Genomic DNA, 15,187 nt, shown 5'->3' on the forward strand with positions numbered 1-15,187 from the left:
AGGAAGGCCAAACCAAGGAATTATGTCTGAAATGACCGCGGTGGCCTTCTCAGACCCTGTGGGAAAGCCCTCTACCCATCCAGTGAAAGTGTCTACCCAGACTAAGAGATATTTTAGTTTTCTGACTCGGGGCATGAGAGTAAAGTCAATTTGCCAGTCCTGGGCAGGGGCAAATCCTCGAGCTTGATGTGTAGGAAAGGGAGGGTGCCTGAGCAATCCCTGAGGGGTAGTAGAATAGCAGATGGAACACTGAGAAGTGATCTCCTTTAGGATAGATTTCCATGATGGAAAGGAAATGAGAGGTTCTAAGAGACGGGCTACTGGCTTGTAACCTACATGGAAGAGGTTCTGAAATGACGACAGAATAGAATGGGCCTGTGAGGCTGGAAGGAGATACTTTCCTTGGTCTAAGAACCATTTGCCTTGTGTGGGAAGAGATTGATAGGTGGAAGTTTCAGCGGGGGAGTAGGTGGGAGTGGCCGATGTGAAGAAGGAAAACTGCCTTGAGGGATAGAAGTTGGAAGCTAGCTGCTTTTTTAGCTAACTTATCAGCATAAGCATTGTCCTGAGTGATGGCATCTGATGCCTTTTGATGGCTACTTTTTTAGCTACCTTATCAGCATAAGTGTTGTCCTGAGCAATGGTTGGGGGAAGAAAATAGAGTTTGGAAGTTATGAGAACTCTAGAGAATTGAGCATAGTTTGTGATTTTTAGGGCCTCTAACAATATTAAAGCAGTGGCAGCCGCTGCGCGCAGACATGAGGGCTAGACTAAAACAGTAAGGTAGTTTGCACAGAAAGGTTACACGACGCGGTCCCGGCTCTTGTATAAGAATTCTGACTGCACTAACCATGTCTAGGAAGGAAAGGAGTTGTTGTTTTGTGAAGGGGTTGGGATTTGGGAGATCAATCGGACACAATCGTCAGGGAGAGCATGTGTGTTTTTATGAAGAATTATGCCAAGGTAGGTAACGGATGGTGAAGAAATTTGAGCTTTGGAGTGGGATACCCGATATCCTTTGGAGAATAAATGCTGAAGGAGCAGAAGTGTGTCTTGAGAAGATTCAAAGGAGGGGCTACAAAGAAGAAGGTCATCAATATATTGAATAAGGTGAGAAGCAGAGAGGTGGAAAGAAAGTAAATCATGGGAAAGAGCTTGACTGAAGTAATGAGGGCTGTCAAACCTTGTGGCAGCACAGCCCAGGTAAGCTGCTGGGACTGATGGGTGTCAGCGTCAGTCCAGGTGAAAGCAAAGAGAGGCTGGGACGAGGGGTGTAAAGGAATAGTAAAGAAAGTATGTTTGAGATCCAGAACAGAAGAATGGGTTGTGGAGGAAGGTATTGAGGATAGGAGAGTATATGGGTTTGGCACTACAGGGTGGATAGGCAAGACAATTTGGTTGATAAGGTGCAGATCTTGAACTAACCTGTAAGCCTTGTCTGGTTTTAGGACAGGTAAAATAGGGGAATTGTAAGGGGAGTTTACAGGCTTTAAAAGGCCATGCTGTAGCAGGCAAGTGATAACAGGCTTTAATCCTTTTAAAGCATGTGGCGGGATGGGATATTGGCATTGAGTGGGGTAAGGGTGATTAGGTTTTAATGAGATGGTAAGGGGTGCATGATCAGTTGCCAAGGAGGGAGTAGAGGAGGAGTGAATTTTTCTAGCAAGTACATTGCATAAATGTGGATCTTACATGGTATAGACATTTCGAATATTTATGCTAAATTTGATATGTTTTCATTATGAGACAATTTTTTTTAAAATAATTTGATTTAAGACCTAAAAACCAAATGATAAAATTAAATTTCATGTCTTCAAATTGCCTCTTTCCTCTGTGTTTTTTTTTAAATAATTCATAACTTATCTATTCAATTATTTAAATGAAAGAAAAAAGAAAACTGGAAGAATCTTTTTTGACTTCTTTAACTTTTTCACACACCCACACATCTCCAGATCTGCATCAGAAATATATTCTAACAATGTATTTTGCATAAGATTATGCTACTTGTATGAGCTACTAATTGTAGAATTACTATATTTCATTATTATTTATCACATTTGTTCCAAAATACAGATTCATATCGATTATGTTTATCTCTATTATCTATTATTTGATAGCTTTTTATTTTCCTATGTTCCTGCCATCTTCTTCTGCTCTGCCTTTGTTTCTTTCTCAATTATTTCACAACTTTCTTATCTGTGCCAAGCAGGAAAGCAAGACACTAGACTTTAGAGACAGCTTAAGGCTCTGTGCCTTTAAGGAGCTGCCTAGTCAGGGATATAAACATAGAAGAAAATACAGGACAAAGTCACAAGGCCAAGTTAAATGGGTAAAACATACAATGTAGTATGTATTCAGGAAGAATAAGTAACCAGGTCAGCCTGGGGTTACAAAAGGAATAAGATTTGAACGGAGTTTCAACACATGGGGCAGACAGAGGGTGCTAGAAGACAGCAAGAGCCAGACGCTCTGACCATGGAAAAGAACTCCTCGTTCAAGGGCTCAGAGGTTAACTGGTCGGTGAAACTTCAGTAAAGGAGTGTTAACAGGAGTTAGTGATTTTAGAAAAGCATTTCTCAGTCTATGTTTTCAGAGTATCATTTCCAGAGTAAAACATTTGTGTTACTAAAATGTGAAGTTTTCATTGAATAAGTTTTGGGAAATAGATTGAATAAACATTTTAAAATTTTCTGGGCTTCTTGGGCCCTGCAATATGTTAATATGTACTATATATATTATTTAAACAGTAAAAAAAAAGAGGGAAATAAAGAAAATAAAATTTATCAGTAATCCCACACTCAGAGAGAACCACTCTTAGTGTTTCGGTATAGTTCTTTCTAGGATTTCTTTTCCTCTAGACTTTTCCCTCTGTAAGTCTCCTCTTCCCTGAATTGGTGCCCAATTACCTTGCTACTTAATGTACATATTCTGTGTAAAATTTTGTACTCTATGTATGTGAGAGATGGTGTGCTAGATGATAACAATATAAAGACAGAGCATGTATGTACAGCCTACCCTTCAAGAAGCTTCCTGTTAACACTCATTGAGATTTTTTTAAAAAAAATTTATTGTATATATTTGAGGATTGCAACATATTATGGGATGCATATGGATAGTAAAATGGTTACTATAGTGAAGTAAGTTAACATATTCATCATCTCGCATAGTTACTTCTGTGTGTGTGTGTGTGTGTGTGTGTGTGAGCCAAGAGCAGCTAATACCTAGTTATTGAATATATAAAAATTAGATATAACTTTTATACTGCACAGTGACATGTTTTACACACTGAATAATAGTGGTTATAGCTATTTATACTACTTGCTAACATGCTTTTCCCACTTAATATAAATGCCTTATCAATATATAGGTCTATTGCATCATCATTTAAAAAGACTGTGTCATATTCTATTTTTCAACTATTTTAACTATTTTATGATTTATTTAACAACTCCGTTAAGCTGTTTTCAGGTTGTTTTTTAAACTAAACCAGTGTTGTGACAAGCACTCTCATCTAGGTTTGTAGTCTTCATAGTGACAGGAACAAAACTGTTTATGATGATAAAGCTTAGACAGGGCAGCAGGAAGCCTGGAAGAATGAGGCTAGTGACAGAGAGACCACTTAGGATGCTGTTACAAGAAGATAAAATGATGACTTCTACTGAGAAAACTGCCTATGGCCATGAAAAGAAACAGGCAGATATGAGACATAGTTTTAAATAAAGAAACAACAAGATTTGATGGCTGTTTTGAAGTGGTGAACAAGAGGAAATGGTGAAACATAATATTGTATGGTTTTCAATTAACAGATGGAATCTGTTGAAATTAACTATTAACCAAGTCAAGAAATAAAATAGTGTTTAGGTTTGAAAGACTTTTGGAATATAAAGACAGGCTGCAATTATGAGCCATTGGAATAAAGTTATAATTTGTTATTATCAACACATAGAGAGAAATCTATGAGAACAAATGAGATCTCTCAATAGAAAAAATTAGAGGAACAATTAAGAGAGTTGAGTAATTCTAAGGGATAGAAAATTTAGTGGGGACAGAGAGGTAGAGAAGCATATAACAGCTTTGAGAAATTATAGTTTTTTTGGCCAGGAGAGTTGTAGGGAAAGGTTAACCCTGACTTCTAGATTTAAAATTTATTTATCTATTTATTTTTGAGATGGAGTTTCCCTCTGTCACACAGGCTGGAGTGCAGTGGTGCGATCTTGGTTCACTGCAGCCTCCACCTCCCGAGTTCAAATGATTCTCCTGCCTGAGCCCCTGAGCCTCCAGAGTAGCTGGGACTCCAGGTGCACACTGCCATGACCGGCTAATTTTTTTTTTTTTTTTTTTTTTTTTTAGTAGAGACGGGGTTTACCGTGTTGGCCAGGATGGTCTTGATCTCCTGACCTTGTGATGTGCGGCCGCCCAAAGTACTGGAATTATAGGCGTGAGCCACCGCATCTGGCCTAGGAAGAGATGGATATTAAATAATCTTTTAGCTAGATTTTGCTATTTTGTAAAACCTGGGCTAATTTATCTAAAAATCAATTTTTGTGTTATTGAGATTAAAATTGAGGTTTATATTTCTGTAACTTTAATTCGGCAGGGAGGAAAGTTTATCTAAATACATGAAAAACATAAACAAATTTTAAAAGGGATATTTGAACTATTTAGCATGATAACATTTTAAAAAATTATAGCTAGTCAAGAATCTATTGTGATTTGAATGGTCTAATGTAATAAGTTGTTTAAATATCCATTTTATTAAGTTAGGAAGTAAGCACTATCTTTTGACACCACTTCTCTTTTTAACTTTTTACTATTCACGTAATCAGAACATCAATAACGTTGAGGCTAATAAAGTACAAATTCTTAGTTTCAAAAATGGTAAGGTCAAGCACAGTGGTTCACGCCTGTAATCCCAGCACTTTGGGAGACTGAGGAAGGTGATCACCTAAGATCAGGAGTTTGAGACCAGCCTGGTCAACATGGTGAAACCCTGTTTCTACTAAACATACGAAAAAATTAGCTGGGTGTGGTGGTGCACACATGTAATCCCAGCTACTCAGGAGGCTGAGGCAGAACAATCACTTGAACCCGGGACATGGAGGTTGCACTGAGTGGAGATTGCGCCACTGCACCCCAGCCTGGAAAACAGAGCAAGACTATCTCAAAACAACAACCACCACCAAAGGTAAAATTAATACAGACAGTGTTTTTGGTTGGCCAAGATCATGTAGCTTATTTTTGGAACAGATATGGATTGTATATTTCAAGTGATAACACTCCATTAGTCTTTAAAGTTATACATTTTTTCATTTATTTTACACAGATTTATCTAAATTTGGATATTTATTTTGGGGTTGGTATATCTTATAAGCAGTTTTGACATATGAAAAATATTCAGATATAGATAATTGATCAACGTAGTTATTTAAGAAATATAGACGTTGTTGGCCTTATCCACTGTGATAGCAGTAATAAATGACTAAATAAATAAGATGATAAAAGATAGATAAGATAATTTGCAAAATACTTACTGTATATTCCCTCACATTCATCTTGACTCTTTCATATTTGAAACAGTGACCAAACGACAGAAAGGGATTTTGTCCAATTTGTCATGAGCATGAAGAGAGGAGTCTATTGCGAACACTCAAAAGTTATTAATTCCAGATACCATTGTTTATTGAGCCTGCTTCAGTATTCATATCTCTACATTAGCTACCTGCTATAAATTAGTTTTTGTTTGTATTCTGTTCAAATTGAAGTATTTATTATCTCTTATTCTCAATGTTCTCAATTGTTTATTTTAATATTAAATATTTGGTCCTCAATATTATCAAGGGGGTTTAAATGAAAACATAAAATACTTAATTGCGCCTGTCACATAGTAGGGGGATAATAAATGTTAAATGCTGAGGTTATTCTGCACCCTTTCTCATGGAGGGTGAGTAAGTATCATAGTTCCATTCCAGTCCCATTGTTACAGTATGCTGCTTAGATTTTAATTACATCATTCACTTTGAAAAGAACAAATACTTTGCCAAAATTATTTAATTGTTTCTATATACCAGAACAAATTATTTAGCCATTTGGGTTTATAAAATGAAGCCATTTTAAACATGTATTTTGTTAATGTCAATTTCTAGGATGTATATATCTACTTCAAAATGATGGTGGTTAATATTTCATATTGTTTAAATTCTAAGATGTTATGCATTATGTAATTTGCTTTTTAAACAATAAGTAAGTGAAGGAATTAAATTAAAAAGTGAATTGAAGATATTTGAATAGGAAGATAGTTCTCATATCATTTTGAACTTGAATTTATTTGTCTCTATAATAAGGGCAACAACATTTCAAAATTAGTTGAAAAATAATTTTAAACATAACTATGTTTGGTTTTGTACCTGGACACTGGGGCATAATCAAACTAAAAGGAAGAATAAAACCTTTCACTTTTCATTCATGTGCAGTACTACTTCCAAAGGGAACAGATAACATTTATCAGAAGGATAGAATTATTCATGTTTCTGGTTATTTGTATTTATAGCATTCTATTTAGCTTGCCCTTTTTTGATAGATGTTCTACTGCACAAATGCATTTGAATTCATATACAATTGTATAAGAAATAAGAATCTTCCAGTGGAACTAGTGATAATGTTTGTAAGAAAGATCATTGTATAGTACTTCCCTCATATCACTTAATGCTTTTCACTGAATTCTAACCTAAATATATTTCAGCACAATAAAGTAAGTTACAGTAAAATCAATCTAACTTTTCATAAATATCTGCTGTAAATCAGAAACTAGCTTTACTTGAGAAAAATTATAATTCTTATATTCATTGAAATATATTTTGAAGATTTAATTAAAATTAACTTTGTAGAAATATTGGCAACATTATGGCAAACTATTTACAATGACATCAAAATATTATGAAGTGAAATAATAAGAAATTCAAATACCACAAAAAATTAAAAGTCCAAAAATGGAGAATAGAATGGATTGTCAAATTGCTTGATTTCACTCCCACTAAGGAAAAAAAACAAATCTTAAATCTTAGCAATTTGGCAAGTTTTAAACCAGTCAAATCTTATGATTTTAGATCAGAGGTTTCTCTTTTTCCCTTTCTGACTACTTGCACTTATTGTGACTGCTAAGTCTACACAGCTGAATGCTATTCTCCTATGAAATGCAAATGTTAAAGCCCCAGTTAATGACTAATTATTACAGGTCATTGAGAAGATTATTTTTATGTTGACCATTCATTTTTCAATTGAATGCCTTATTTATTTTGCTAATGTTTGAAGTCCTCATTTTAAAATATACAGTGAAAACAATTAAGCATGATTTTAAGTGAGAGTATATTCCATTTATTCCCAAGGTTTTTGAGCATCCGAATTGTCACATTTCTTCCACCAGCAGAAATTGTTTCCTTATGATTTTCTGTATCTGAATATGCTTTACCAGTTTATACTAACCTTGAAAAATTTTCTTTTTCCCATTTCAAGTTCCACCCAATCTGACTGTTCCACAGGAAAAATCACCATTGGTCACCAGAGAAGGAGACACAATAGAACTGCAATGTCAAGTAACTGGCAAACCTAAACCAATCATCCTTTGGTCTAGAGCGGATAAAGAAGTTGCAATGCCTGATGGATCAATGCAAATGGAGAGTTATGATGGAACACTGAGGATTGTGAATGTGTCTAGGGAAATGTCAGGAATGTACAGATGTCAGACCAGCCAATACAATGGATTTAACGTGAAACCAAGGGAAGCCTTGGTGCAGCTCATCGTTCAGTGTAAGTAAATTCCCTTTTATGCATTTCTATGTGGGGACAAGGGAAGAATTGTTACCATTATTCTACTAGTAATATGAGGTGATTTTTGTAATGGGATTGAATGAACTATTTCTATATTAATGATACCCAATTTAAACTGTAATCTACCCTAAATCTGCTTTTTGCATGAGTTTATACACACTAATAGTGTTTTGTGTGTGTGTGTGTGTGTGTGTGTGTATGATAATTATGATGGTGTTATCTGGTTGGTTAATGCCAAATAATCAACAAATCTAATGGTGAGAAACTGTCCATGTGCAATAAGCAAAGTGGAAACTGGAAGTAATTGCTAATTCAGGTTGTAATACATGTTTGTTTTCACAGTCCATGTTTTTACTTCAGGCAATTGCATGTCCTTTTCCCAAATTATCTACCTATTTCAAGCATCTCTTTGCTTAAATTTTGGAGATCTAATCATTGAAATGTTATATTTGCATACCTGAAGTTGTAACAGTGAATTACATAATTATCTAGTACTATAGTGATAATTCAGGAAAGTCTTAGATGCTGAATTTTTGCCTGATTTAATCTTAGCAGGTAATTGTTTTACTCTGAGAACTAAATAAGATACATTTTTAACTATTTTTCTGTTTTTACTGAAATCACGGTTATAGTTCTAATTAAAAATATAGATATTATGCACTTTACATTTGCTTTTAGCATTAAAACCACCTAAATCTACACACTTAAGGGTCAAGAAAATGCACCAGTGTTACTATTGTTTGGTTTTCACAGAATGCCCTGGTAACTGGGCTGCCCAATGGTAAAGACACTGCTGAAAGAGAAGAAAACGAAACACAGTCTACTCAGTTTCTAATAGTGCTACTGCAAATTTTAGTTGATATACTATTTGTTAAATATATGGCATAAAGTTTTCATTAAACAGATGAATTAGGTAAAACCATGCACATCAGTAAACAATGTCATTTTTATCTAACTCTTTTGTAACTCAGGAACTTGAAAATAGAATTTAGTCCAAGAATGTCTATTTTTATATTAGACTTAAAGTAGTTGGCAGAATGAATTAACTATTTTATATTTTAGAGAATAATGAAAGTATGAAAATATTATGCGTGGAACTGCTTAGCTACAAATGTATTTGTGTATGAGATATGAGTGTGGGGTGAGAGACAAGGTTCTGGGTGCTGCTTAACCATTCCCTGCCCCTCTCCTATAGAACCTCAGATTCCAGTTATGCTATTTGTCCTATAAATATTCAAACTGATATTTGCAGACAAATGACAAATAACTTGGCTTGATTTCTAATTGATTATGAGTTTTTTCTCCGAATAAGGCAGGTTTTCAATGTCAGGTTCCATTCGGCAATGGAATATTGTCTTTTTCTCACTGGTCTCTATACTCATGACAGTCTGTTCATGGGTATGAGGATCATGTGAAAACAGGTTTCTGAAAAAAAGAAAAGAGAGAGAAACTGCTTCCCATTTTCTAAAAAAAAAAAAAAAAGAGATACCTTAAGTGACCACAAAGGAATTTGATATACTTTGGAACACTTCAATCTTGTTGGTAAGCACAGGATTCTGAGCTGCTTCGAGTTATGCACAAAGCTTCAGTGTTCCTGCAGCTATTAGTGCAATTAGTTTTCACTCTGCTCACTCCTTTCTGCAGAGGCTCTGATGCTAATAAAAGCTACAGAACCCAGATGGCTCTAGAGAACTTCAAATTAAAGTTTCAAGAAATCAGAATCGCCGTTCTCCATAGAATATACTTAAATCCAGAATTTTATTGATTAACTAAATTTCCTGTTTTTTCCTTTTTCCTGCCTCTTAATTAGTCCCCTAGAAAATAAATTCAGCATAAGATTTTAAAATTCAACTCTATAATAGGAATGACAATTAACAGTGGCACAGTTGTCTAGTGTGACAGGGATGAACATAATTGAGTAAAAAATACCGATAGACACAGGCAAAGTTTAGTTATTTTAACACGGGTAAGATGATACAATTTATCTGCATCCCAAGGTGACTTCCTGGAGCAGGGGGTATAATCCAACAGCATTTCCTCTCAGAGGCAGACTTCCCTGGCCTGCCCAGGAAGGCAACCGAATGCAGGCAATCTTGCCAGCTCTAGGTGAGGATCATGTTATCATGGCTTTCAAGGACCTCGCTTCCATATATTTCCAACTCTTCTAAAGAACCTGGTACAACATGGTAATTTTCCAGGTACAAATAACTGGTAACAACTCCAGAATATTCCTGAGTACATCAAAGGTTCATTTTCCAGACATGTAGTCTCCACCAGCAGATCTTGCCTACATGCCTATCTAAGGCTTATTCTTGCAAAACTAATAGTGTAGGAATTCAGATAATGTTTTTAAATTGATAAACAGTCTAACTTTTATAGTCATTTTTTTAAGAGACAGAGTTTCACTCTGTTGCCCAGGCTGAACTACAGTGGCATGATTATAGCTTACTGCAGCTTTGCTCAGTAAAATCGGGCTCAACTGTTGCTTTCACCTCAGCTTCCCGAGTAGCTGAGATTACAGGTGTGCACCTCTATACCTGGCTAATTTTTAAATTTTGTGTAGAGACGGGGTCTTGCTATGTTGCTCAGGCTTGTCTCTAACACCTGACTTCAAGTGATCTTCCTGCCTCGGCCTCCCAAAATGTTGAGACTACAGGTATGAGTCACCATGTTCATCCTGATTTTTTTTTTAATTTGAAAATAATTTATCATTTGCTTAACTTGGATACCTGTGCTACATGTAAGAAATATTAATATGTAATATTAAAACTAAGTTATATCATACATATGTGGACATACATATGTATACATATATATATATATTTTGTATCTTCCTTAGCAATTAAGTCTATCAATGCAGATAACAAGCTATGCTTTATGTATTTTGTATTCCCAGCATAATATATTTTACATTATAGCTGTTCAGTAAATTTGTTGAGTAAATATAAGTTTACTCAACAGTAAATTTATTGTGTAAACACAACACACAAAAAGTTCATGCCTAGTTTGTTAGTCTGTTGTTGCATTGCTATAAGGAAATACCTAAGACTGCGTACTTTATAAATAAAAGAGGTTTAATTGGCTTACAGTTTTGCAGGCTGTATAGGAAGCATGATGCTGATATCTGCTTCTGGATAGGCTTCTGGAAGCTTACAATCATGGCAGAAGGTGAAGTGGGAGCTTGCACCAGAACAGGGGCAAGAGAGTAACCTGGGATTCGCTACACATTTTTAAATGAATACATCTCACGAGAATTCACACTATCCTATTGCAATGACAGTACCAAGGGGGAATGGTGTTTAACCCATTCATGAGAAATCCCACACCAAGATCCAATCACCTATCACCAGGCCTCACTTCCAACACTGAGGATTACATTTCAGTATGACATTTGGGCAGGGACACAGATCCAAACCATATCACCTGTTTCTTTATTACTTAAGTTTCAGGGGTAGCTGAGGATTTGCTGCATACAGATTTCTTCCTTAAGATGTTTATTACATTGGTTAATTCTGGAACTGCCTATTTTACACACGCGCACACACACGTTTATGTATAATTTTATCTTTTAAGACATAAAATAATGTAAAAGAGGTGGCAATAATAAATAAGATAGAAAAAAATCCAGTATTTTCAAGACATTTTTTACTTGCTTAGTTTTACTTGCATCCAACTAAACAATAACCACTCAAAAAAACTAAAGGAACACAGAATGAATTGTATATAGGACATCAGTGAGTGAAGGGCATCCATCCCTAAAAGAAAATAGTACATATATATATTTCTAAATAATATAAACCATCTACTTATGGGTCTAAATATCCAAATGAGGTTTATTCTTAGCTAATGTTATGTTTAAAAGGAAGCAATATAATTTATAAAATTATAAAGTTTATACAAACTTTTCAAATTATTTACTCTCACTAATTAATTTGCCTCTTGTTAAAATTTGTACAAAATGAGGAACAGAAGCCTAGAGATATTTTAGACCATTCTATATCCTGTTAAGAGTAACATAGTCACAACAACGAAACAGTTTGATTAATTCTTGTTCACATTGCTAATTTGTAGAAAGCAAAAGGTTTTTTCTTTATGACTTTTAACTTCTACAATTGTCAGTTACCACACAGTTTATCGACCAGAGTATGAAGTTGAAAATACAAGTTTTTTGAAACAAAAATATTTTAAAATTAAACTTAAAAGGTTTTTCTGGGTAAAACTTTTAATAACATTAAAAAATTTTATCCATTGTTTAATTTATTCCCATTTTTTGGAATGGTAATTTTTTTTTTAGTATTTGACTCATTTTTACTTGAAACAGCATTAGAATAGCATAATTGAAAATAAAGGTATTACATATATTGATTTATTCATAGTATTTAAAAATCACAGTATGTATAGAGCTTACCAAACACAACTGAAACAACTTTCTTTTTTTTTTCCTCTTTTTTTTTTCTTTTTGAGACGGAGTTTCATTCTAGTTGCCCAGGCTGGGGTGCAGTGGCATGATCTCGGCTCACCACAACCTCCGCCTCCCTGGTTCAAGCAATTCTCCTACTTCAGCCTCCCGAGTAGCTTGGATTACATGCTTGTGCCACCATGATCAGCTACTTTTGTATTTTTAGTAGACATGGGGTTTTTCCATTTTGGTCAGGCTGGTCTCCAACTCCTGACCTCAGGTGATCTACCCGCCTCGGCCTCCCAAAGTGTTGGGATTTGACAGGTGTGAGTCACTGCCCCCAGTCAACTAAAACAACTTTCTAAACAAAGTACCTGATTGTTTGAATATTAATTAAACAAAAGTTCCATTGAATTTTCAAATATATATGTTAAATGAGAAACTAGGATATGCGGGCAAGCAGGTGGCTCATACTTGTAATCCCAGCGCTTTGGGAGACTGAGGTGGGTGGATCACGAGGTCAAGAGATTAAGACCATCCTGGTCAACATGGTGAAACCCCATCTCTATTAAAAATACAAAAATTAGCTGGACGTGGTGGTGTGCACCTGTAGTCCCAGCTACTCTGGAGGCTTAGTCAGGAGAATCGCTTGAACCCAGGAGGTGGAGGTTGCAGTGAGCCGAGATCTTGCCACTGCACTGAAGCATGAGTGACAGGGCGAGACTCGTCTCAAACAAAACAAAACAAAACAAAACAAAACAAAACAAAAACAGGATACAGGATATGCTTATTGTCTTCCTAAAAGAAAGTATTGTTTTTCATATCTGTATTATATAAGTATATTTACACTTATAAAATTATATGCTACAATTTTAATTTGATAAACTATACATTTTATTTTTAATATAAGCTGTCCTTTAGTTTCATCTCAAAGCACTATTAAAGTCTTTTAGTAATGTGAGTATATTTCAAAGTATAATTCCTTGAAAATTAACTGGAGAATATATTGCATTGAATGTTACTTTTGCTGTTAAGTCTCCACCATGGATATGCACATTTGTTGTACCTTCAACTAGTGACATGATATTTCTGTTAAGAGGTATAAAATATATACTGAAAACCAAAGACAGATGTTAGTGTTAGATTGTGTTAAATAACTGCCTTTTACCTAATTCTAAATCTAATTAATACACCCCTTATAATTTGTATTTTCCAAACAAAGAAAAATTATGAAAGAAAATAATCAGGACTGTTGATAAACCGATGTTCCTCACCTGTTTCAGTTTCCAAAGCAAGACCAAATTAGGTGAAGGAGAGAAAGCCAGAGATCAAGGTTTTATTTTTGAGGCTTTTTCTCAAGAAATCTAATGAAGAGAGTATGCCAGTTACTTTTAATCAAAATGAATATTCAATAAAAGCAAAATCTCATGAACCTTGCAAAGAAAAAGAAAATTAAAGATAGATTGGAAAGTGCTGTAACACATATGCTCACTATTGTTAGACAACTTACTGAGTAATGTTCTGTAGTGTTGACATAGATAGAATTAGTGTACTGAGGTAATATAACAATTTTGTGATTTTTTAAAAGCAAAATTATTCTGGAAATATCAGTGTGACTAGGGATTAATCTAAAACTAATATCAAAGACAAGGTAATTACTGATAAAAGAGGAAATACAAGAGGATCTAGGCCAGGCAAAAAGGCTATCCAAAAATTTTACAAATGAATAAATGAATTTTTAATTTATTAGGAGGGTAATAATGACTTTCAGCTCAGTAGCCTGAACAAGTTTTACTTGTCCAGGTCTGTTTCTTATTTTCTGTAATAATTCAGTCCATCTCTTCTCAGTCTCATAAGCATGGTAATCGAATGTTGCCTCTCTGGCTAGGCTTTTATGCTCCTCTTCTGTTTATAACAATTGTTCGAATCTTTTTGCCATTTAAGTCCTAGCTAAGTCGCACCCCTCTATACTGCCTCTTGATGATGATGAAAGATCTTTATTGATAGCTCCATGGACGCTAGCCTTAGTATGTAGAAGACAATTTAGAGCTTCAAAGTAAAACTTCATTTTGAAGATATACATTAGATGATATGTTTCTTTCAAAATCACTAGCTTTTATTTCAGTATTGCCTTTCTCAGAACTATCCTGTAATATTGGCTATACAGATAGTTGAGAAATAATTCTAATGGTTGTGTATGTTTACACTGAACTGTTATTATCTAATTGTATTTATTTCTTATACCAAAGTGACTTGATTCTAACAGCCTTTGGTTTCCTTCCATAATATAAATTTATACTCAAAATTTGAAGACTTACCTTTGAGATTATTCCAAAGACTCTAGTAGAAACATTAAGGTAAGTTCAAAGTTATTTTCCAAATGTACTTAAAGATGGAGTACATTGCATATATATATATATATAAAATATCTTCAGATACAGCAATTGACTACACATTATCTGAAAAGAAGATCAGTTTATCAAGTATGTGGCTCATGTAAGGAAAATAAGTGCATAGTTTATTTTTCTGGTTTCTTCTCTGCTGCTATCTTAATGTAAGTACAACCAAAATTTAACATTTAGAAAAGTGTATGGATTAAAATTTTTATTTTTCAGAATCTATGCAAAGAAGTGTGAGAGTGACCAGGTAGTTTTAACAGAATGATTAAAGGTACAAATTAAGCCAGGCAAGACTTATTTTTATTGGTATTGTCAGCTAGGTACTTCTGTCCACCCCAACTATGCAAAATGAATTCAACTGGATAATATCATTATATCATTTCCATAATACCTTAAGGCTGTGGGATATTTTCTTCCATTGAAACCCTTCAGATATGTGATTAAGTTAAATTTATTTTATAGGTTCCCCCCCCCATTTTTTGAGACAGGGTTTCTCTCTTACCCAAGCTGGATTGCAGTAGCACAATCATAGCTTACTATAGCCTCAACTCCTTGGCCCAGGCAA

At 34.7% G+C, this 15,187-nt stretch overlaps 1 protein-coding gene across 1 annotated transcript in view; it reads left to right on the forward strand.

Annotated features, from left to right (window-relative positions):
* Positions 1 to 15,187, forward strand: part of MDGA2 (MAM domain containing glycosylphosphatidylinositol anchor 2) — a 916,950-nt gene that overhangs the window by 690,712 nt on the left and 211,051 nt on the right. Inside the window, exon 8 of the mRNA XM_011989775.1 lies at positions 7,510 to 7,803. Within this exon, the coding sequence (XP_011845165.1) occupies positions 7,510 to 7,803 (294 nt within the window). The remainder of the gene's footprint in view (positions 1 to 7,509; positions 7,804 to 15,187) is intronic.

Source organism: Mandrillus leucophaeus, unplaced genomic scaffold, assembly GCF_000951045.1.
Source record: "Mandrillus leucophaeus isolate KB7577 unplaced genomic scaffold, Mleu.le_1.0 Scaffold362, whole genome shotgun sequence".
In the NCBI taxonomy this organism is placed as follows: domain Eukaryota; kingdom Metazoa; phylum Chordata; class Mammalia; order Primates; family Cercopithecidae; genus Mandrillus; species Mandrillus leucophaeus.